The sequence below is a fragment of the Apus apus genome, chromosome 3 (genome assembly GCF_020740795.1).
Source record: "Apus apus isolate bApuApu2 chromosome 3, bApuApu2.pri.cur, whole genome shotgun sequence".
Classification (NCBI taxonomy): domain Eukaryota; kingdom Metazoa; phylum Chordata; class Aves; order Apodiformes; family Apodidae; genus Apus; species Apus apus.
Genome location: NC_067284.1, coordinates 117,619,134 through 117,642,918, shown reverse-complemented (window position 1 = coordinate 117,642,918; position 23,785 = coordinate 117,619,134). Strand labels below are relative to the sequence as shown.

The 23,785-nt window shown below is 48.5% G+C and overlaps 1 protein-coding gene across 1 annotated transcript; it reads left to right on the top strand.

Annotated features, from left to right (window-relative positions):
- Window positions 1-14,522: 14,522 nt before the first annotated feature.
- On the top strand, window positions 14,523-18,865 carry C3H2orf50 (chromosome 3 C2orf50 homolog). The gene is made up of 3 exons (XM_051613214.1): window positions 14,523-15,345; window positions 17,365-17,404; window positions 18,023-18,865. Exons 1-3 carry the CDS (start codon window positions 15,068-15,070, stop codon window positions 18,212-18,214), a joined length of 510 nt encoding a protein of 169 aa, XP_051469174.1. The 5' UTR covers window positions 14,523-15,067; the 3' UTR covers window positions 18,215-18,865.
- The last annotated feature ends 4,920 nt before the right edge of the window (window positions 18,866-23,785 follow it).

The window sequence follows — 23,785 nt, the reverse complement described above, 5'->3', positions numbered from 1 at the left end:
TCCCTGGAGGTGTTCATGGAAAGGCTGGATCTGGCACTTAGTGCCATGGTCTGGAGATGTGGTGGTGTCAGGTCATAGGCTGGACTTGATGATCTTAAAGGTCTTTTCCAGCCTTGGTGACTCTGTGATTCTATGAAATAATATGGCTGTTTTTAGGGACCTTCCTTCAGCAGTGAAGGATTTCTCAAGGTGTTTTTGAAGGTCTGATGGAATTTTATTTGGAGATGATTCAGAGCAGGGAGGCTGGCCAGCAGAGGCCACCTTGTTTCTTCTACTATTTATATGATACAGTAAGAAAAATGTTTTCTGCTCCTCCAAGCACCTTCTTAAAAACTGCTTCTTTTCAGTTCCATCAAGACAAGAGCCCCAGCAGCTCTGCTGGACACAACCCCGGGCTGTTGATACACGTTACCTGGATGGCTGTTCCCAGGCTCCAAGGGGACAGGTGTCTCACACTTTCCCAGGGCTGTCAGACATGATTTCCAAACACCAGAGCCTCTTGACACCCCAGCTGTTATTCTGCACAGGGACATTTAAAAAGAGGGCTGTAATGATTTTACTTAAGTTATATATTTTACTCGCCCTGAGTAGGAAGGAGAATAACTGAAACATTATTAAGAGAAGCTCATTAGAAGGCAGCTGCAGGCTGCCAATCAGGCAGCAGGTTTTGTCATTCTGTCTTCACACACTGTTAAACCTACTTGAGAAAATTCTTCAAAAAAAAAGTGGAAAACCTGTGTTTTCCATTTACTTTAGGAAAGGGCAGACAAACACAGGCACACAAACTCAACTCGAATGTTTCTGCTTGCATGTCCAGCTCTCAGCTTTCACCAGAGGGTCCCAAGAGCTTGGGCCTGTCTTGAACCCACCACCCTGAATAAATCTGAGCTGGTGTTTTTACCTTGCAGCTCCCAACAAAAGCTGCAGCCCAGCCAGGGCTGTGCTGGGCTTGTCAAGGCCTTGCACGCTCCTCACCTGAGACACCTGCCTGCCCGGGCTTTGTACCCTCATAATAAGACTCAAAAAGAAGTCTCTTTTCTTCAAGATCGTCGAGTCCAACAATAACCCAACTCTTACCAGCCATAACCCAACTCTACCAAGTCCAGTGCTTAAACCATGTCCCTCAGCACCACCTCTCCATGTCTTTGAACAGGAGGTGTCTGGATCTCTGCACCAGGAAACCAGCTGAGTTTGACAGTGGCACGTGTGACATCAGACACCAGCTTAATGAAGAGAAAGTCACTAACAGCTGGTGCTGTTTCTGAGAGTTTGTTAACAAGATCAGTAAGGACAGGAACACACTGACTTTTCTTATTATGGTTTCTCTGGCAACCAGGGGAAACACCACAGGTAAAATTATGGTCCCACCATGCTCCATGTACTGACAGTGGATAACATATGACTGCATGTGTCCCACGAGAAAGCTTCCTTAGTATAATCCTATACAATCTTCTCTCTCATTCTCTTTTGGGGGTTTATCATTTCCACAGCTTGCAAAGCCCTGAAAAATTAAAAAGAAAACAAAATCCCTTGGGTTGATTTTGTTATTGCCTGGCTTTGAGAGCTTATGACAGGACTGATTTAGTTTGTCTGGCAGCAATAATCCTAGATTATTCAACACTAAGAAGCAGTGGGTGTGGGAATCATGCAGTCTTTCTAGGGAGACTTGGCTTTGCAGTTTGCCAGAATCCTCATCCTACTAGAGGATGAAGTTCAACACTTCTACAGCATCTTTATTTCTGAAAAGACATGACACAGGCTACCAGTTTCCAAGAGAAGGTGGCAGGCCAGCATCTTTCCCTCAGCATCCACTCCCCAACAGCTCGTGTGCAGCAGTTTGTCAGCCCGTGTCTGCCTGTCCATGTTGAGTCCTTCTGGTCTCACAGTTCAAGAGGACCCTGGGCTCGCAGAAGGCACTCAGGAGTACATTTTGCTGTGACATTTCTTCCTCCAAGGGAAGGCTGCTGGGCATATAGCACAGCCTGCCCTGGTCTTTGAAAGGAGAGGAGCTGGATGAAGCCATGTAAAATCTCACAGAATTAGCTTCTATCTTGCAGAAGCAGAGGTCAGAATTGGAAGCTCTGGTCCTTGCCCTCTCTAGCAGCTCCCCAGCCTCCACACACAGCCCCTGCCTTGCCTCTGCCCCACTCAGTATTTGCCAGTGGGACACCAGAGCTCCTCTGAGATCACAGAACCATAGAATGTCAGGGGTTGGAAGGGATATCTGAAGAAGAAGCAGGTAACAGCAAAGTAAAAATAAACTTCTGTAAGTGGAAGACTACTTCTGTAGAAGGTGAAGATCCTCTGGAGGCGAGTGTAGAATGAGAAGAGAATGTAGATGGGAAGAGGAGCAAGCAACAGCTGTGGGTACCACACAACACTTGGGAAAACCTCTGGGGCCTTTTCTCCTCCAGTGCCAAACCATGTTCTGTTAATTACTCAATGCTGGGAGCCAAACAAACCCTGATGCTCCACAGGGAGGTTCTGCATGCCTTCCATGGGAGGGTCCTGGCAAGAGCTTTGGACAAGCTGTCTCCGGGGGTCCCCATGGCAGCAGCATCCCACCCTGCCTGCTGTGCTGCCCCAACTGCCTCCCAGCAGGAGGTTCCTCGGAGCCAAACACGGGGGGGACCTGCCCTGTCTGTCCTTGCTGACACCACCTGCCTGCAGCTTCCCTGCCCATACTCTGGGATACTGTTCTACATGAGTTAAACATGGGGCAGCCATTGGAAAAACCACTTAAAGAAGGGGGGGAAAAAAAGGGTTGTCCTCTTCCTTTCTGTGCCTTCTCTGGCAGCTGGAGGGCTAAAGCAGGAGCAGGAGGCAGCACTGGCAAGAGAAGCAACCACCCTCTTTTAGATGTGCCCTACCCTCATCTTCTCCTTTGCAGAAAGCTCCTGTTCAGGTTTCCTGGACATCTGTTGTCAGTGACATCACACACTAGGTGACTGTGCTCAAGACAAGCTAACCCTGCTCACTGCAAACAGAGCTTTATTTTGTACTGTATCTTCCACTTGGTTTTCTTTTTCTCATCAGACTATTTGCAGATCCATTTCTCAAGTGAGTGCTTTTGAGATACTGCCTGATCTGTAACATCCAGAAATTAGAGTTTAACAAAGCAGCTCCCTTTCCCTTCATCTAGAGGCCTTGTAACCTCTGAAGAAGTAAGCACATTATTGCTCTAATACACTGCATGAACCAACCTCCTTTTTACTTCTAGCAGATAGCACTTCAGATGTCTGAAGTTTTCTCTCTTGCTCCGTTTGTTTGCTAGTGATAGAAATCAGAATCACAAGCATTAGCAGGACTGCTCTAGTGACTGAGGATCAATGAGGTTGCTTTTCTCCCCTCACAGCTGACAGCTCCGTCCTTTTCTGACCTCAGAAACATTCACCAGTTACAGCAATTTCACAGACTTTTCAGCTCAGCACTGCCATGAAATGCTCAGCAGACACAATGCTCTTCATGTCCCCTCCTTCAGTGCTGCCTCTTCTTTCCCGTTGGAGAGACACAGGGATGGCTGAAAGTGACTTTCCAAGGGCAGTTACAGCCACAATTCACACCAGCAGAGGCTCTAACACCAACCACACGTTGCGGCAGCCCTAAGGTGGCAGGTAAACCTTTACACTACCAAGCTGTGGGTTTCCTTCTCAGTGCAAACAGCTCCAGACACTTGGAGCCCTTCCCTGCAGCGCCACGAAGCCGGGTGCTGCAGACGTGGGAGGCACAGAGCACTTCAGAGGCAGCTGGACTCTGAGCCTGCAGGGCAGGGCAGCTGTGGCAGGGCTGGTGGCTTCTGCAGCAGCAGCACCAGGAGAGCCCTGTCTTGTCCCCCACCTCGGCCACTTCTGTGGGATGCAAGGAAGCTGGGAGAGAAGAGGCACCAACCTGCTCCTGCGGCTGCCCCAGGTGGGCTCAGGGCCAGCACTGGGGGCTCTGTGGGAACCACCTGCCCCTGGAGGCCACCACTCAAGTCCCACTGATGTTCCGATTTCTGCCAGGGAAGAGGTGCCCTGAGGACTCCACAATTTACCAGCCACTCCATATTAAACCCACCCCTCTTCCTGATGGAGGCTCAGCCCTGCAGGCAAGGCCCCCCACAGCACAGCCCCCCAGTGCCCCCCATGTCCCCCAGCACCTTCACACCTGCCTCCCACTGCCCCACAGCTCCTCCCCAGGGCTGCCCCATGTTCTGCCCCTTGGGCTCCCCACCTCCACAGCACCCACCAGCCCGTGACCCCAGGCCACACAGACCCACCACCCCAACCTAAAGAGTGACCCCCCCTCTGCTGAGACCATTGTTCTGGGTCTGGTGACCCCTGGTTCCTCAGAGCCCCTCTGCTCCACAGGCTGTCCAGAACAAACTCCAGACTTGCACCTGAGCCTCAAGTCCTTCACCCCAGTACAACAGAGATAAAACAACATTCTACATGGTACATTTCATCTGGTTCATTTGAGGATCCAGGATGTCAGATTTGCTACTAAGATGGTATTTTTTGAATCCAACCATGCCATAGCACATTGGTGCCTTTCACTCTGCTAAAGCCACCCTCCTGAGCAGTGCACCCAGCTCCCAGCCACTGGGCTTGGGGGTTGACCCAGTTTTGGCTGGGGTTACACGTGCTTCATTGCCCCACTGAGGGGACCCTCAGCTGGCCAGATAACAATTTGTCTTTAAATTAAAACACAGATTATCCCACAGTACATAGAAACATGAGCAGGAACCGAATCTGAAGCACATCACCACCTACCTAACCCTGCCTGCCTCCAAACCAGCTTCTCCAGCCACTCTCTGTGCCAAAACCCACAAGGGCCTCACCAGACACAGCACCCATCAAAATGGGAACTCCATCCCAGCAGACCTTGCCCTGACTGTGCCTCCTGCACCACTGGCCAAGCACAAAAGCAAGAGAGCTGAAGGACCAACGTGTATGGGTGAAAACTCCAAGGAATGATTACCCTCTGGAATCAAATCTTCCCAGTTTGCATATTAACAGCCTCCCCACCCCCAAGGCACTTCCAGCAATGGTGCCTCAGTCTCACTTGCAGAAAGGAAAACACACCTTTCCTGGCCTGCCCTTTCCAGGCCTAAATCCCCCCTGCAGCTGAGACTGTTAGGGGCACATCACTTATTCCACCAGCTTTCCCTAAGCAAAAGGTCCAGCTCAGCCAACAGAAGCTACCTTGTTAACCAAAAGGTGAGGAAATTATAAACCAACAGGTTTGGGCTTTTGAAACGTACACAGAACTGCTCCCATGAACACAGGGAGTTCCAGTAGGAACTGGAGTGGGAGAACTCCTGTTCTGCTGGGTGCTCAGATGCCCCTGCCCTCAGAGCTGTGGTGCTTCCCCAGGAGGGAAGCCAGAGCACCCTGCTGAGTGCCTCTGATGGCAGCTTCTAAGCAATGCAATTATTCACCAGTCAAATATTGAGTGCAGATTTATCTTCAACTTATCTGCATTAATCCTTTTGTTACTGAGCCAATTAGCATACTGGCTCAGAAAATTCCTCAGGACGTAGATCTCCACAGCACAGACATTTATTGGAGCTGTAAACAGCAGCTGAGGGTTGCTATGGTGTGATCTCTTGCTCCCAGTCTATTTACATCTCCCAGCTAAAAACAGTACCAAGAGTGGAGCCCAGACAACAGAAAGCATCAAGTGAAGCAGCCTCACACACCATGGCACTGAGCAGCCCTTATTCTAAGGAAGTGGATTTGAATGATCACCATAAACAAAGGTATGTAGAAAAAAAAAAAAAGTTTATCTTGGTTTTCTAGGTTAAAAAGGTGGGGGTTTAATCTGTATTTTGTGAGAAAAGCTTTGCTGTGACTGTTGCTGTTTTCTAGCCCTCTTGCAAAACTGTAGGTTTGTGCCAGCTAAGGTAGGCACAGTGAATATTCACATTCTGGCAGGTAAATGAGACCCTGGGGGAACAGGAAGAGGCAAAGAGCACAGAGATACAGCACAGAGATGCTGGCAGCTGTGTCCCTAAATCAGCCTTTTGCAAGGGCATGGCACCAGCTTCCCTATGGAGCAGCTTCCAAAATGGATACTGTCATTCCCCAGCAGAACTTCCAGCTCCTGGAAACTGCTCTCAGGTACAAGGAAGTTTCTGGGGCTTAATTTTATGCTAATGGCATAGGTGGTTTTCATAATCAGACTTGCAAAAAGGCAGAACAAACACACCCTTAAATCTCCAGTTGTCACGTGTAAGTACAGAACAAAACTCTTATGAAAGAGGAGCAGCTGGAATCAGGAATATAAACTGTATCAGATGGAAGGGAAAAAACACATACTTTCTTCCAGCACAAGACTGGAAATTTGTTTCTTCTATGAAGTTCCACCAAAGTTCTCCCTTTACCCCTGGCTGAGTCCCTTTTTAAACAGCAATCAGGAGCAGAAAATATCATGCCATGTAATGCAGCCACTAATGAACTCCTTCCCCTCGGGTGGGTGATGCTGCTGCTCCTCCCCAGAGAGCAGGGCCAGCCCCTGTTTTCCTGCTGTAGGTGCAGCTGTACCTCTCTCTCATACTAAGAGGCCTCATTTTTGACACCTGCACGTTGGGCTCCATCAGGTTGTCTCCCCCAGCCTCACAGGTACTGGAGCTCTCGGGGAGGTATCTACCAGAGCAGGGAGTGTGGGGCTGGAGGGAAGGCAGCTGTTTAAAGGGCTCACCAGGGTGTGCAGCCCACCCTGGGGTGTTGCCTGCTCCTGCCTGCTCCTCCTGCCTGCTCTGCAGCCCCCTCAGCCTGCCCACGCCAAGACCACCCTGTGGCACAACCCCAGATACAGCAAGTGGAGGTGGCTGGGAGGTTTGCTTGAAAAGCACTCTTAACTGGACATCAGATGTGAGTATGGATGCACCCACAGTCATCCAGAGACATCTGAACCCCAGATGTTCCTGCCTCTGCCTCCTGCTGTTGTACAGAGACAGAGATCTCTTGCAGGTGTGCTATGGACCTGCTGGCTTTCTAACTCAAATGACCCAACTCAGTAGCTTAGTCAGTCTTAACAATTTAGAATACCTGTAAAGGATTCCTAGTGTGCACAGCAGACAGGAACCAAGATTTGCAGAATGCAGGTAGCCCAGTAACCCAGAGCTTAGAGAGTCCTGTTGTCCAGCAGCAGGAATGCTGGAAGCTGTAGGAGATCTCACCTGACAAGGGGTCCTCCATGCTGTCAGGCTGCTGGGTTTACTCTGCTCTCTGTCCTGGGACTCAAGATCTTGGAAGCATTCTGGAAACCCTGCTTCTCATTCACCAAAGATTCACTGATCTCATTGTATTTCAAGATAAAGTATTTCAGGGTGAACAGGTCAACGATTTCCCACAACCTCAGTTTGCTGAGCAGTTTTTGATGATGTCTACATAGAAGAGGCTGGCAGGTGCACTTCTGCCAGCAATGTGATCCAAGCTGGGTTTTTAAAGTGAGGCATATAATCCTCATACTGCACGTGTGCAGACCATATGAATACTTCATATAAAAAAGTAGAACAAGGTCTTACCCTTTTCTCATTAAGTGGTCAGTTGTAAGGATGCAGGATTTCATCCTAATTAATTGCATAGCTGTCTTCTGCTTTTAAAGATTTCTAAATTTAAGCAGTAACTTAAGGAAAGTAACCTTTTGGTTTTGCCTTCCTGTTTGAGTATTCACATGTGAACTGCTGCACAGCTGAGCTAAAAATACAAAGCACCAAACACATCCAGGAACATTTCACACCGTTCTGCTGTCCATTTCTTCAGGGAGCAGAAGCTCCCAGCTCCACAGCAAAACAGAGCAGCTCCCTGGAACTGCAGAAGGAACAGGGCTGAACTGACCTCCAGAACAGTGCAGGTGTTCCAAGAAAAGAATGGTGAAAAGGACTGTGCTTTCCCAGGACACTCTGGTACTTTCCTTTCTAGGTCTCATGGAGCATCTGGCTCACTGGGCATGAGCACCTGTGGTCACATCAGTCAGGGACTGAGGATGGAAAAAGTTGGGTAAAGGTCTGGCAAACCTGTGCACCACAGGCAATGCGAGTGGTGGCCAAGTCCTGCTCATTCTGGAGCAGAGGAGGCTGGGGAGAGACCCCAGAGCAGGCTGCCAGTACCTGCCAGGAGGCTGCTGAAAGACACAGGCAGGCTGCTCCCAGCTGTGCATGGCGGGAGGATGAAATGAAACGGGCACAAGCTGAGCCAAGAGAGGTCCTGGCTCTACAGAAGGCAGAACCTCATCATATGGGCAGCCAAGAAGTGAAACGTGTTACCCAGCAAGGTTGTGCTCCCTCCATCCTTGGAGATTTCTAGAGCAAGGACAGAAAGCCCTGAGCAGCTGGTCTGATGGCACAGCTGACCCTGCTCTGAGGAGCAGCCCAGGCTAGAGACAAACTGAGGTCCCTTCAGTCTGAAGTCTCTGATCTCAGGGAACCCGACACCAGATTCTAGCACCTTAAAGAACACAAAATACACAAACTCTCCATGCCCTGATTCAGGAACAACCTGCCTTTAGGAAGAACTTCCTTCTAATCCCCAGCAGGCAGAACTGGCCGAACAACAGCCTGAAGTGTGGTTGAACACAACCTTCTGCACCAAAGAAGGAAACCCACACTAACTGCAGGCTGCAAGGAATGCTCAAAGCTCTGCTGAAAGACATCAGCTTGTGACTGACAGGTTCAGACAAGGCCTTTCTCGAAAAAAACTCAAAGGAAGCAGCTCAATTCTCAGCCAAGAGAAGCTGCAAAGGTTAGAACACTTGAAAAACAGGTCCCTTACATTTCATAGTCAGGGGCAGAAAACAAATTCTAGGTACCCAATTTGGAGATTTTGCCTAACCTGCAGCAGAGAATTTTTAGTATCTGACATCAAACCAGAAAGTTAATGTCCTTTCAGAATACAGTGAGCAGGTGGTAGATGAAACATTCAGTGTATTAAAGTTCAGATCAAGAAACAGGCAGATGCTGGAGGAGACAGCTGAGAGAATAATGCAAACATTAAATTAGCAGCATCTTGAGCATTGAAATCTATAGTGCTACACACCTGGAGTACAGCAATTCACAGGATAAAAGACTTCTGTAAGTACCAAAGTGCCACTGGCAGCAGAGAGAGAAACCTGGAGCTCTGCAGGATTTAAGCTGCTTCTCCTCAGGTGTCACCAGCTGAGCTGAGAGCAGGTCCTGCTGGCAGATGCACAGGAAAGCAGGGAGACACCAGCCTCAGAGTCCTGCCTTAGGGACCTACCAGGCTTTCCAGAAGTACTTAATGACTTTGTGCACTGACATTGCCCAGACCTGTTAATGCACTGTGCAGGGAAACGGGGAGGATGAGGAGAATGAAGCCGAGCTCCACTGTGCAGTTCCCAGAGCTCCCTGCCGTGGTGGGGATGTGGCTCCAACAACTCTGGCTGATGGAGACAACTTGGGTTGTCCATGCAACAACTGCACTTCTTGACAGGAGAGTGTCTCAGGCCAAAATTATGGGAAATATCAACAGAAAACGTTCCTCAGTCTGTGCAGAACACTTCTTATATTGATAGTTCTTTCTCCTCAAACCAGATACTTCCAAACATCCTGACTCACAGCCCAGCCCTGCACTGCTCTGTCCCCAAAATCCCATCCCCTTTGCTCAGGTGTCAGGTTTAAGCAGAAGCCCCTAGTGTAACAGGCCTGCACACTCCATGCAACAGTTGCTGATTAATTTTTTTTTCCAAGTAAATAATATCTTTTCAAATAAATTGTTTGCTTCAAGTAAAGCAACTGCATACCAGCAGCTGACATATTTTGTAACCTAGAGTTTCCATTAAAAGCTGGGGACAAAAATAAAATTCACAACAGATTTCTTACAGCCTGCATGGCAGCTTTGGTTTTATTTTGAAGTGTCAGACTCTGTGTCCCTGGCAGCAGACACTCCCTGCTGGGGTTTGCACGCTGCAGACCCAGCTTGCCAGGCTCTGTCAGCAGATCCCCATGATGATGAGAAAGGAGTTTACATTTTTGCATCAAAGATACAGCAACACTTGAGGAAGGAGGTCTATAACCAAGGGGCTGCCTTTTCTTTGTTGAAAACAGGTTTTACTCCAAACTGGTGGTTGGAAGGATTTGTTTCCTTTCTGGCTGCACACAAGGCTCCTGCCAGACCAAGACACAGCCTGTCACACAGAACCACTCTGGTTGGAAAAGATCTTTAAGATCATCGAGTCCAAGCATTAGCCAAACTCCACCACATCCAGTGCTAAACCATATTCCTAAACCCCACATCTACACATCTTTGAAACACCTACAAAGATGGTGACTCAACCACCTCCCTGGGCAGCCTGTGCCAGTGTTTAATTACCTTTTAAGTGAAGAAGTTTCTTCTAATACTCCAACTAAGCCTCCCCTGGCACAACCTGAGGCCATTTCCTCTTGTTCTGTTGCTTATTACTTGGGAGAAGAGCCCAACTCCCAGCTCCCTGCACCCTCCTCTCAGGCAGGTGCAGAGGGCAGTGAGGTCTCCCCTCAGCCTCCTCTGCTCCAGACTGAACATCCCAGCTCCCTCAGCTGCTCCCCATCAGACTTGTGCTCCAGCCCCTTCCCCAGCTCCACTGCCCTTCTCTGGACACACTCCAGCCCCTCCATGTCCTTCCTGCAGTGAGGGGCCCAGAGCTGCACCCAGAGCTGGAGCTACAGCCTCCCCAGTGCCAGCACAGGGCAGCAGGATCTGTCCCCTCTGTGCTTTCCAGGGCTCCCCCAGTGAGCACCAGGGCCAGTCAGAAAGCTCCCCAGGCACGCTCTGCCATGGGTCCCTTCCCTGCTGGGTGCTCAGCATCCTCTCACCAACCCTCCAACATCCTGCTCTGCCAACCATGGACATGACCCACCTTGCAGCCTGCAATCCTGGCTGACTTGACTGATCTTGATTCCTTTGAGAAGATGATGATGAGAATGCAAACGTCCCTGTTTGAGGCAGGCAAACACACTCATCCTGAGAGACCTACAGGGGCTCTCTGTCCCACTCCTGAAGTGACAGAGAAATTCTGGATGGTGATCTGCTCTGGAGAGCTGCCCTGTCTTTCAGCCAAGTGTCTTGCTCCCACCTCTGTATATGCCCTTGTGTTTTCCAGTGTGTGTGTCTCACAGAAGATTGCTTTGCTGTCCCTCAAACCACTATCACACCCCTGGGATATCTGCTCCTCACAGATCAGGTGAAATGGCCTGGACCCTTCTTTTGCAGGTGGGCTTGTTGAGAGGCAGGCAGGCATGCCACGGATCTCCCACTAAATTCAGCAACAGATCCAGGAGCGGGAAAATTCAGAAATCCTTCTAGCTCCCTCTTCCATGGTCTGACCTGTACAAAACATGGCATGGGCATCTGGCAAGAGTCCTTGAGGATCAGAACTTTGGTAGGGAAGTATCCCAACACACTAGTGGCTTAGGAAAGACTGGATATATACTGGTGAGGACTTGGATGTCAAGGAGAAACCTGGGAAACACAAATAAGCTAAAAAAGATTTCAGACCTTATTCCTGCAAGTAGGACCACAGAGTCAGACCAGAGTCTTGCTGACTTTGGCAGCACCCACCCTGGATTGACACACACTTCCAAGCCAAGCAGAAACATGTTCAGCTCCTATTATTTCCCTTCCATCAGTGAAGTGTTCTTGCATTTAACAAAGCAATTGACATTAAGTTTTTCAGTGTTTTGGAATGACTCTGAACTCTCTGTCTTAAAGGGAAATCAATGAGAATTTCTCAAGCCTCAAGCTTGTGGTACAATGAAAAGCAAAACAATTTTTAGAAAAAGCAGTTCAGAAATTACCTCTGGACCAGGACACCAAATACTGGCACACAAACCCTGATTTTCTTCACACATGTTTAAGTAATCGATTTCCAGAGATGTGTATTTCAGAAACAGGGCTGTGTGTGTAAAGTCAAACAGCAGCTCAAGCCTTGCATAACTGATACTGCAATACCCTCTTGTGGTCAAATAAAACCGGGTTATCTGAACACACTAACTTTTTCCTTCATAAAAAGCCTCTCTACACTTTCTTTCCTTTGACAGGGGGAAATAACCCACATTTTTCACAGAGGGGTTTGTAGTGCATATCATCACTGGTCTGGCAACAACCACCAACCAGCCTCAGCCCATTTCTTCCTCAGAATGAGGGTCCCCAAACCAAACTCCTAAGCAAAGGCACCATCTCCTACAGGGACACAAACTTTTTTCAGGTTTCATGTCTCCAACCAGATAAAAAAAAAAAAAAAAGTGTATCAATTGGCATAGATTCAAAGGGCATGAAGCCACAGCAAACATCAACCTCCTACAGGATGAAGAGAAGCACAGAGGAAATCAGCTCCTGGAACCACAGAATGCCAGGCTGGGAGTGGCCTCAAGGATCATCTGGCCCAACCTTTCTATGCAGGAACGTGGTTTAGATGCCATGGCCCAGAACCCTGCCAAGCTGAGCCTGAAAGGTATCAGTGTTGGAGAATCCACCACTTCCCTGGGGAGATTATTCCAATGTCCAACTGTTTGCACAGTGAAAACGTTCTTCTGGTGTCCAGTTGGAATCTCCCCAGGAGCAACTTGCACCCATCACCCCTTGTCTTTTCCATGTGACTCCTTGCAAACACGGAGTCTCCATCATCTTGGCAGCCACCATTAAGTGCTGCAACATGGCAATGCCAATTGTACCCACTCAAACAAGCTTCCTGCTGAAATGCTCCAGGTTATAATGTCTGGCAGGCAGTAACATGAGGGAAACATTTCTGTATCTGCAGCTGTTATGCTGACCTGTTTATCTAGTAAAGGGCCTAAATGGGCTACTAGTATATTCCATAAGAACCTAGAGTAACACCCAGAACCACCCTTGCACCCATCCTGATGTGCTTTGATGATGCATAACACTGTCTTCATGACTTCTGGTCCCAGTAGAAAATGGGGTGATTTTCAAGCTAACAGCTCTTAGTGATCAGTTTTGGGAACAGCAGCTACATTTCCAAGTTGCAGTTTTACAACATTATATATATATATATATATATTTTTTTTTTTTAAACTCAGCTTATTTAAACATCCATGATCCCATTTCCATCTGTTATTTCCAGAGAGATGGCTTGAACACTTTGAAGTGTCCAATGCAGTCTCATACTTCTGTTTAAAACTTTGAAAAGCCCTAAACACTTTGGACTCCTGAGGTTGTGGGGTCTCTGACCAACAGATCTGGCTTCCACCTGCAAGTTCATGTTCAGGGAGATGTTCTGAGGAGTACCCAGTGGCCCTGCAGCAAAACCAGGGCAGCTCCAGCTCCTGCAGACACCAGCCAGCAGCCCAGACTGCAAACACCTGCTTGCAGTCCTGCTGTCCAGTTCATTCCGTGGCTACAAGGAGTCATTTGGAAGCTCAATAACCATTTTTAGTTTATCACTGATTTTCAGAAATTGACTTCAAGGAAGAATTAGATTTAAAATAACATCAAAACTTGGTAAACAAGAATTAAGAAGTGTTCACGTACGGGAGCAGACTTCCCATTAGGATCCTTCCCTGAACTGATCAGAAGCTAAAAGCCCATGTGCACTGGTTCATGCCTTGAGTCTTTCAAATGTTCCTCAACTTCCTTCTAAAGCAGTTAGATGTTACTAAAACCCCATTCTCCAACCAGCTGCACATGCTCCATCTTGGAGAGGATCCTGGAACAAATGCAGCAGGATAAGCAGATTCCACAAGAGGAACAGGGACAAAGAACTGGCCAGGCTGCCAAACAGGTCATTTCTTCAGCCCATGGCAATGAGGTGTGGACACATGATTTTTTTTTTTGCTTTTTGGCTGGACGAGATAAAAACCACTGTTCAATTATCTCAGAAAACCAAGCAAACAAACACAAAGTCTACTAAAATTTCATTCAAACCCAAAGAAAACATTGTGATTTGAGGTGGAGTTTACCTCTTCTTAAGTTATGTTATTGCAGTCTTCAAAGTCAGAATGTTTTTCCAAATACAGAAGTATTTCTTGCCCAAATATGTCCACATGAAGGGTTTGGATTGTTGTACAGTTGTAACTATTTTAAAAGAAATTATTTGCCAAATTCAGCATGCATTTCCCAATACTGCAAGCAAATCAGCTTGCCAAAAAAGCCCTAAAAAAGTAGATCCAAAGTTCATTAGCATTCACCAGGAAGATGAAGCAAGAGGCCAGAATTCCTCTGGAGCTGAGCCACACCACTCAAAAACAAGTCAGTCAAGAATTTCAGAGGAAATTTATACTTCAGATACTCTGTTTTCCTGCAAGGTCACAAATACTTGAGGAAGTGACTTCATACCACAAAAAGCTCCACAGTCTGACAGTAAAGACAAACACTGACATTTTGGACACTGGTTTGAAGAGTCTCACTTTGTACACCATAGTCCTTGGAAGTGACTGAAAAACTGCTTCTGACAGTTGCTTGATCCCTTCTGCATAAATCTCTAAATGGACTTTTCATGATCTCTGGCTTCTCTCTTTTTTTTAAATCTGAAAAAAAGGAGCTTTCAAAGCACAGACTCATTGTAATGCCTTATTTTAAACAAATAAGCTCTACCTCAAACAGAGTTCAAGGCTCCAGCAGCTTTCCCACTGGCTCTGCTCCCTTTCTGGTGAGTACTCACAAGCCAGACTTGTTTCCAATGGAGACAGCAAACACACCAGGGAAACCAGCAGCTCTTGGGTTTTGCTTCTGCTACACAACCACACCACCAATCCTCTTGATCTCCTCAGCTCCTGCAGCAGACTTTATCGCTCTGAGGGTCTGGAACAGAGGGTGGTCTCAGCTGCAAGCAGCAGCAGGTGCCTCCTCAGCTGGGCGTGCTGGCTACAGCTGAAGATCCAATGGCTTTCAGGAAGACTTGTTTCCTACCAAGCTGCTGCTGCCATGAAATCTCCTTCAGCATTCCAGCAATGGAGCAACGTAAAGCAGTGGGAAATGAGCAGTAAATAAGGGGGAAGGAAAGCAGTGCCAGCATTGCCTGCCAGTGCTGCTCTGTGCCTTGGTCGTCTGGCAGCAGTGCAAAGCAGCAGGTAAAAGAAAACCTTAGGAGGGTTTACAAGAGCAGGTTTAACTTTCCCAACAGCCACAATATGCCTAACAATACTGGGGATAGAATGAGTCACAAAATGGACACGTTGGGAAGGAGTTCTGGATTCAGGAGAAAAACCTGGACTAGGTCTGGGCAGCAAGAAACTACAGCTCTGGGGCAACCATCCCCAGCTCCATCCCAGCCCAGAAGAGCTGTCACTGCAGGACCAGCTGCTGGGGCCTGGGCAGGGGAGCAGGCAGCACTGCAGGAGGACCAGGTTCAGCTGGACAAGATCTGGAGAGAGTCTGTGGAGGCTGAACAGAGGGGAAGAAAAATCTGGTAAGTCACTTCTTCCAGTTCACGTCTCTTATAGCCACCTTGACAATGGTTCTGATGCTCCCTGGCAGCCTCAGGGCTGGCTCCAAAACCCACACTATCAAAGGAAATTTTCAGCTGCAGGGACTTTGGATCTGACCCTGACACCTTTATTTCTAAGATGATATCACCTCTGTTTTCCTTTGCTGGACAAAAATCTATGCTAATATCTCCTGGCATGCTGGGCTTAAGCTGAAAAGAGATGCAAATCACTGCATGCCAAGTATCTCTGGGCTTTACAGAGATTTCCACAATGGAGATATAAATGTGCCAACATTTATAAGTTATTGCAGACACACTGATGTTATCACCCCGTCTCGCATTCTTGGAAATGGCTGAAATGGCAGCTGAACAGACTGTTCTGCCAAAATGTTGCTTTGTCCTCCCAGTCTGTGGCTCTGCTGACCATGCCCCAGGGCTGCAGGGTTTCACACACAGCCTGAGCTTGGCCTGTGCATCGGGCACCTGAGGGAGACAGACATTCAGACCTTCTCTGCCTCTGCCACCTGTCTTGAGTGTTTATGTTCATACCTCAGCACATAGCACGAGGATGCCTATCCTTGGCAAAAGTAAAATCAGATCCAGTGCCAGCTGTGCACTGGCCAAACCAAAGGAAAGGGAGGAAAAACAACAATATTCTCAGGGTTTTTCAGAAAAGAAACCACCTGAAAATCCATCCTCCTCAGCTTTCTGAAGGAGATACAAATCACAGCTCTGATGTCCCCAGAGACACATCTGCACTTTGTCTGGCTTCCCTTACCTGAGGGAAAGGCTGGTGCCAGGACTCTGACTCAACCAAAGCCCAGGCCATGCTGGCAATGTTCCTGTCTCCCAGCTGTGCACCCAGCCTCTTCCCAAACAGGCCCAGCATGTTCCACACCCTCTCCCTAGCTAAGGCAGCAGGAGGGACTCAGCCTATGCCTGCCTCCTGGAGTCACAGCCAGGCTCCTGGTGCAAACTGGCTGCCATGGAAAGGCCACACAGCACACGGCTGGTGCACGTCCTGCTCCCCACTCCCAGCTCCTGTCAGAGGGGAGGGGGACACAGAAGGACAGGTGCCTAGAGCTGGATTCACTGGACTACGTGTGCCTGAGGAGAACCGTCCTTCAGCTCCACATCCCCATCCCAAAGACAATGCTGGGGAAAAGCTGCTGCGTGTTGGGGGTCTGGCTTGAAGGCACAGCAGGTGAATGCCTGGTACTTCAGCACTCCTCAGTCATGAGCACCATCTCTGTCACCCAGATCTGTTATGCTCCACCAGTGGCTGGCACAGCCAGATAAAACAGCTGAGGGGCTCTGCCCTGTGCTGGTGCAGCAATAACCACAGCAGTTAGGACACACTTTCCTGCCTGTGCTGCGCAGGGCAGCTCAGCCCCGGGGACGCAGCAGCAGGGCAGCCAGCTCAGCTGCAGCCCTGCACAGCCACAGGGGACTGTGTCCCGGGGAAAGCCAGGCACAGAACGCCAAAAGCCTTGCCCTGTGGTCCCACCCCTGGTGCAGAGCAGAGCTGAAGGGCAAAGCTCAAGTCCCCTGGCTCCTCAGTGTGCTCCCAGCACAGCTGCCCAGCTGCACAAAACACTGCCGGGGGGGTTTGCCTGCAGCAAGTCTGGCTCCAGATTTCTGCCAGCAGAGTATCAGCAATTTAAAAAATAAGAATCTGTGTCTTCCTCGAGGCGTGGGACAAAAGTTTGCTGGAGTGAGTCTCAACTTTGCTAACTGATCTGCATCTGCAGAAGGAACAGCCTGTGGACACGCTGTCCTCCTCTGCTTTTAGGAAAAGACCCACTCCTGGTGGAGTGTGGGCTCTGGTGGCCACAGGGATGACCCTGGGCTTCACCACAGAAAAGGCAGGTTTCAGTACAGTCTGGAGGCTTAAGAGGCAAGCTGTGAGTATCCAAGTGAGCAGTTAAACAGGCATTCAAATATAAACTATTTTATGTAAAGACAGATCACTTTACACTGCCTTTTTGCTTCTATTCCAAGGTACCAGAACTGGAGTTTCCTAAAGGACTATGACCAAATGGTAAGTTTCAAAGAAACACTGAAATGCAACCCAGGCTTTTCCATCAGTTTGAGTGAGGCTAATATTTCAAATTGAAGCACATTTTAGCAGAATCAGCAAATGGTTTAAGACTAAAATCTTTAGGAATAATACAAGAGAACTGAAGTGCCGTTCATCTGCTGCCTACACCACAAAGAGACACATCATGTGCATGTGTTCAGGCTGTTTCAATGCTAGCAGCTCCACAGACAGACAAGTGCCAGGATAACCACCTTCCTGGGTGAAAACCTGTCAGATCCTGCCATCATGCTGAGATCCAGGCCACTCAGTAAAAGAGAAGCAAAACCCCTCCCACATCATGGCCATCCTGGAGCAGGCCCATGCAGCACCTCCTGCAACACCTTTGAAAATGACCCACCTCCCTGTGCTCCCGTGAGCTGGCAGGGACTCCCCCTGTCTTACTGCATTTCTACAGCACTTCCACGTGCACTCAGCATGACACGTTTAAGCACATCCGAATTCTAATTTCAAAAGCAAAACCAGATGATACGAAAAAAGTAAAATCTCAATCACTTGCATGTGGGTAGCAAGCGACGGGTGTCACTCTGAAAACTTGCTAATGCTCAGTGTTTCATCCAGGGCGTGAAGAAGGAGCAAAAGCCCCTGCCAAGCTACGTGCCCGTGTTCTCCAGCAAGCTTCCCAACTCGAGCAGCCAGGCTGTCGGCAGCCGGCTGGGCACGGAGCTGGGCAGGGCCCTGGTGAGCATGGAGTGGGGCTCCAGCAGCGCAGCCAGGAGGAGGAGGCTGGAGGAGGAGCTCCAGCCTTCCTAGGGCTCCAGCAAAGGTGCCGCCGCCGCAGGCCAAGCTGGCTGCTTCAAACCGCTGGGACCACCAGAACTCCCCCATCTTTTTCCCAGAGACACCTGTAATACTGTCAAGCATGGATTGTTTCCTTGTTTTTTTCCCAAAGCAAAGATGGATGTTGTTCAGCAATGGCACAGGAGACAATCCTCTTCGTGTTCGGGGTAACTGGGCCATACACAGTTGGGACCACATCCATCTTCCCATGCAATTCCACAGTAACGTTGCCACTACCACCAGAAAGAACCAGGTTGCAGTCAAAAGGCAATTTCTTACTGAGTTTTTATCCCCTGAAAAGAAACAGCTTACAAAGACCAGCTGAGTCCCAACAAAACTGACATACATTCAATTAGTCAGGGCAATAAAATGCAGCAACTCGTTGCATTTCATGTCATTAGCGAAGGATTCATCAGCCTCTGTCATCTGCACGTTTAAGCTTGCTCTGAAGAAATTTAAGGCACATGAGACAGGATCTGTGCTTCTCCACCCCTGCCTGCGGAGGGAGGGAGACCAAATCTTTTTACACTGGTTTTCAAATTCCCTTTCCCTATTATTTTTTTTTTTTTTGGTTAAGCTGATGGAAACTCACTGACAAGGAAACAGGCTTTCACATTTTGCTTTGAAGGCTTAGCAACCTGTCTTGCACTCTTGTGATCATCAGCCCTGAATTTCACAAGTTCATGGTTCCTAAAACCAGTGGTTGGCCAGGGAGACCATCATCCAGCTAACGGGCACAATACCTGGAGCCTGTTGGCCAGTGCACCTTCATTACATGGATGCAAGTTTTGTTTATGACCTGCAGGGAAATGCAACCATCAGCACAGCATGGAGAAAGTACCTTCAGTGCCTCTTGAACTGTATGCAGCTTCTGGAGGACCATGGTCAGTGCCAGATGGAGATCAACAGAGAAGCCATCAGCATTGCCTTGACACAACCTCTCACGCTGCCCAGGTGCAGATCACTGACACTTTGCAACTCAGTGAGTTCTCCTTCTGAGCAGCTCCCACTCTTGCTGTGGGTCACAAGCTCTGCTCAGATGAGTGGTACAAGTCCAGAGTCTGCCAGGTTCCAGCCCCTGCTCATGGACAAACATCTATAAAGCACGAGGATTTGGGTTTTCAGCATGAAGGCAGACAGAGCTCCACGTCTCCTCACCTCCAGATGGCACCCACTGCCCACCACTAACCACTGAAAAGGACACTTCCAGCACAAGTGTTACTCAAGTCTTTGTTAGCTTCAAGGGACATGAACTAGTTCCATATTCTCCACTCTGTCTGCTCTGTGTGAATCCAGAGAATCCCTCTCCCAGCCAGTCCCTGCAAACTGGAGGGTACAGGCAGGCTGATCTAAGCCCTGCAGGATCTAATCCTTCCACATCCCTTCGCACTGGCACCGAAGAGCTTCTCCCAGCTTTGGACTAGACCTGCCACCTCTTGTTCTGAAGATGTGAGCTACTAAGCCCAGTCTAGAGAAGCAAGGTTGCTAACTGGAGAGCAGGAAGATTTGGCTTATGAGGAAAGGCTGAAAAGACTGTTAAAGTTTAACTTGAAGAAGAAAAAGCAGCCTGGAAAGGAGGCAGCAGTCTTTAGATACACATACAGCTCTGGAATAAGAAAAGGAGTCATTTGTAGTTCATGTGAGTGAGAGACAACAGTAAAAATAACAGGCTCAAATTCTGTCAAGGAAGAATCATGTTAACCTTTTGGGAAACTAGTGGTAAGGCTAATTAGTACAGCCCTGCTTCCCTGATTCCCTGAGGAATCCCCACCTTTGAAGATGAGCCACACACATCCATCAAGAATGATGTATTTAATGGCTTTGGGTTTTTAGTGTATAAATTGAATGACCACGTGGAGAGATGTTCACCAAACCTTTGATCTACACCAGAGTTGCTGGGATCTGAACACACTTTGCAAACATGGCTTTTCTAACACATCCAGAAAGAATCTGAACAATTCCTATTTCAATTACATCAGACTAACGCAGATTAATCACAAAAATTTGTAATTTCTGCCTAATTCTCCTAACTACTCAAGTACAACAACACAAAGTACAGTCGTGCCTCTCCTAATGACACCCACCTGGTGGGTTTGGCAGGGCCTGCAGTGGGTACCTGCAGTGGTTCCAGGGACACAGCACAGACAGACCCTTGGACCCCGCTGCCCTCCTCAGCTGTACTTCCCTGCACAAGTCACTTCAGCCCAAGAGATGAGAGCTGGGAAGTCTGTAGGTATCCCTGAAATGGAGCCAAAATTGATTGTTTAGTTTGAAGAAGAGGAGGCTGAGGGGAGACCTCATTGCTCTCTATAACTGCCTGAGAGGAAGCTGTAGGGAGGTGGGAGTTGGGCTCTGCTCCCAAGTGAATAATGACAGGACAGAGGAAATGGCCTGAAGCTGCTCCAGGGGAGGTTCAGACTGGAGATTAGAAAGAATTTCTTTACCCAAAGAGTGGTTGGACAGTGGAACAGGCTGCCCAGGGAGGTGGTGGAGTCACCATCCCTGGGAGTGTGTAAAACAAATGCAGATAGAGTGCTGAGGGGCATGATTTAAGCACTGAAAGGGTAAATCAGGTTATGGTGGGGGGATTTAGGTTATGGTTGGACTTGATGATCTCCAAGGCCCCTTCCAGGCAGGATGATTCTGTGATTCTACAATCCAAACTGCCTTAGCATCTGCAAGTAGGAGGCAGCAAACAGATGCTCTCTAGACAGCATTTTCATCCCAAGTTTAACAATCATTTCTCTTTTACCATAATTAACTTCACAAACTAATCCTTATTTATATAAGCAGAGTCATTTAGAAAGACCGTAAGAAATTATAACAGCATTGAAATCTCTAAATAATCAGTGGAAATTCTGTTTATTAAAGACACCGTGTAGATATCAAATTGTGCTGTAAGCTTCTTGCAAAGAGTTCTCATGATGTATCACTTGTGCTTCAGTTTCATAGGCTTTTTTCCCCTTTTGCTGCCAGATCTCAAACAAGAGATTTTACATGTTTAGACAATTCACTTTCTGTATTCTTTCAGTTAAAGTGCACAAGTGGGTAGCTATATTCATTTAATTCTTCAGTTAGATACATTGCTTTCTCTGGTAGACTTCTGAGGATTGTTAATATTAACTGTTACCTGGTGCATAGATGTTTCCAGTGCCTCCAGATTTCGTCTGTTCTCATTTTGAGTTCCACTTGTAATAAAAAGTGTGAAATATATTTCTAACACAACATATGTACGTTTACATAAATCTGTATTTCTCATACTTTTAGAACAGTCTTTGTATATAGTTCCCAGCTGGCATCTCAAAGTTTTGTTTTATATGATCAGTGATGACTGTAAATCCAAGAGTGTTTCTTAGAAACCATATTTAAAACTGTTTCTTGACCTTTAAATTACTCTAAAGTAAACAAAATAAGTACATGGGTTCTCCTGCAAAGAAGGATTCAGTGTGCTGTGAAAACTCCTGCATAAACAGCAAGATTCCTAGAATAGGGAAGGGAGAGCATAATTATGTATGAACATGAGATGAAAACACGTTTGTGTGTATTAGGTGCACACAGCCACAATGTTTGCTGACTATAAAGAACCCCCTACAGGAGAGAATTTCTGAATTGAGGCTCACCCTAAAGCAGACATTAGTTTTCTGAAGGGGAGGATTTTTTTTGTTGGTTTTAGAAACCAACAATCATTTGTGAGGGCCTCAAGCTGCTTTTCCTTAATCCTGCCCAGACAGAAGCCCATAAACCATTCCTGAAGGATGATGTCTCCCTGAAAAACTCTATGAGCTACTCTGAATCCACGTCAGGTGAGCTCGACCCTCTGCAGGAGCTTCATGTCTGCTTGGATGAACTCCTTGAAACCCAGATGCTTCTCCGAGAAACTCAGAAGTTCTGCCAAAGGCTGCAGAGGCACTGGCAGAGTTCTGTCGATCGCAGCCCTGCCCACACCCCTCTTCTGCCAGAGGGCACGGATGCCATGCTTCAGCCTGTGGCCTTGCCCAAGGCTCCCTCAGGAGCTGCATGCACCCATCCACCCACCAGTCCTTAGGTGGAACTTCCAAGCATTTGGGGCTACAGCCTCCCCTTGGCACAAGACCTTTGTGCCAGGTGGATGGAGCAAAACTGCTGCAAATGTCTCTTAGCTGCCTCTTAACCCCGGGGAATGCCAACCACCACTGGATCCATTTTGTACTGCCTGTGAATTAACAAACGTTCTCCTGCAGCAACTCCTGCTGCCAAAGAGAACCAAACCAAGCCACAGCGCAGTGTGGAGCCACTTATCAACAGGCTGCCAGCTGCCAGCAGTGTCAGCACGGGCCCACTGCCCTGAGCTGGAAAACAGGAGAGTCCCGGGGTGACACCAGGGCAGGGCAGGGGCTCCGATCTGGGGAGCACCCCATTCTGGAGGTGTATGTTCTGGAGAAGTTGCTCCATCTCCAACAATCTGACAAGTCCAGCCTTCAGGAACTTTTCATTTTGCTGCACTTTTCATTCTGGGCAATCAGAAGTGCCACTGCCCAAAGCATCCCTGCTGCAGGAATGGGCTCCAGAGCTGCCCAGACATCCTGACCTTGAAAGCACAGGAGCTGAAGCTCTGGAGGCACCACTTTAGAGGAGAAAACTGAAATCCAGACTGCAGCTCCAAACCAAGAGCCGACCTACACTGCTCGTAAGTGAACACAACCCAGGGGTAACTTTTTACATCAACCAGCACTGACGATTATAATTGAACAGTTTGGGTTGGAAGGGACCTTAAAGACCACCCAGTCCCACCCCCTGCATGGGCAGGGACACCTCCCACCAGCCCAGGCTGCTCCAAGCCCCATCCAACCTGCCCTTCAACACTGCCAGGGATGGGGCAGCCACAGCTTCCCTGGGCAACCAGCCTCACACTGAAGAATTTCCTCCTCACACCTAATCAGCATCTGTTTCGTGGGCCTTGTTTCAGGTAACACAGAGCAGTTTCAGGGGCAGCGTTCTCCAAGCCGTGCCGGAGGTTTCTCGGGACACCGGGAAGCGCTGGCTGTGGGCAGGGAGCTAAGCCAAGCCTTGCCAAGCCGTGCCAAGCCGTGCCAAGCCGTGCCAAGCTGTGCCAAGCCTTGCCAAGCCGTGCCAAGCCTTGCCAAGCCGTGCCAAGCCGTGCCAAGCCTTGCCAAGCCTTGCCAAGCCGCGGCTGGGCTCCCCGGGGCTAGACCTGCTCCTTCGGCAGCCCGAGCAGCCCTGCGGCCCGGGGGCTCTGCCAGGGCAGCCCGCCTCCGCCCGGCTTTGCTTCTGTGGAGCGGCTGGATTTTTACCTTGCCAGCCCAGGTAGCTGGAGACAACACCTGCTGCGGGTTGCAGCCGTGTGTTGAGGCTGTTCAGTGGTTGGCGCGCCGTGCTGCGCAGGTAGCTGCACCAGTTAGACAGGCTTCCCTCACCCGAATGATTAAAGCGTAATCGTTCTCTAGGAAAATTACAAACCCTGTCAAACTCCAAAGATCTGTCAGTCTGTAATAAGCTTACGTGGGCTAGACTTAACTAAATCTTGCTTAAAGAGGATTGTATGAA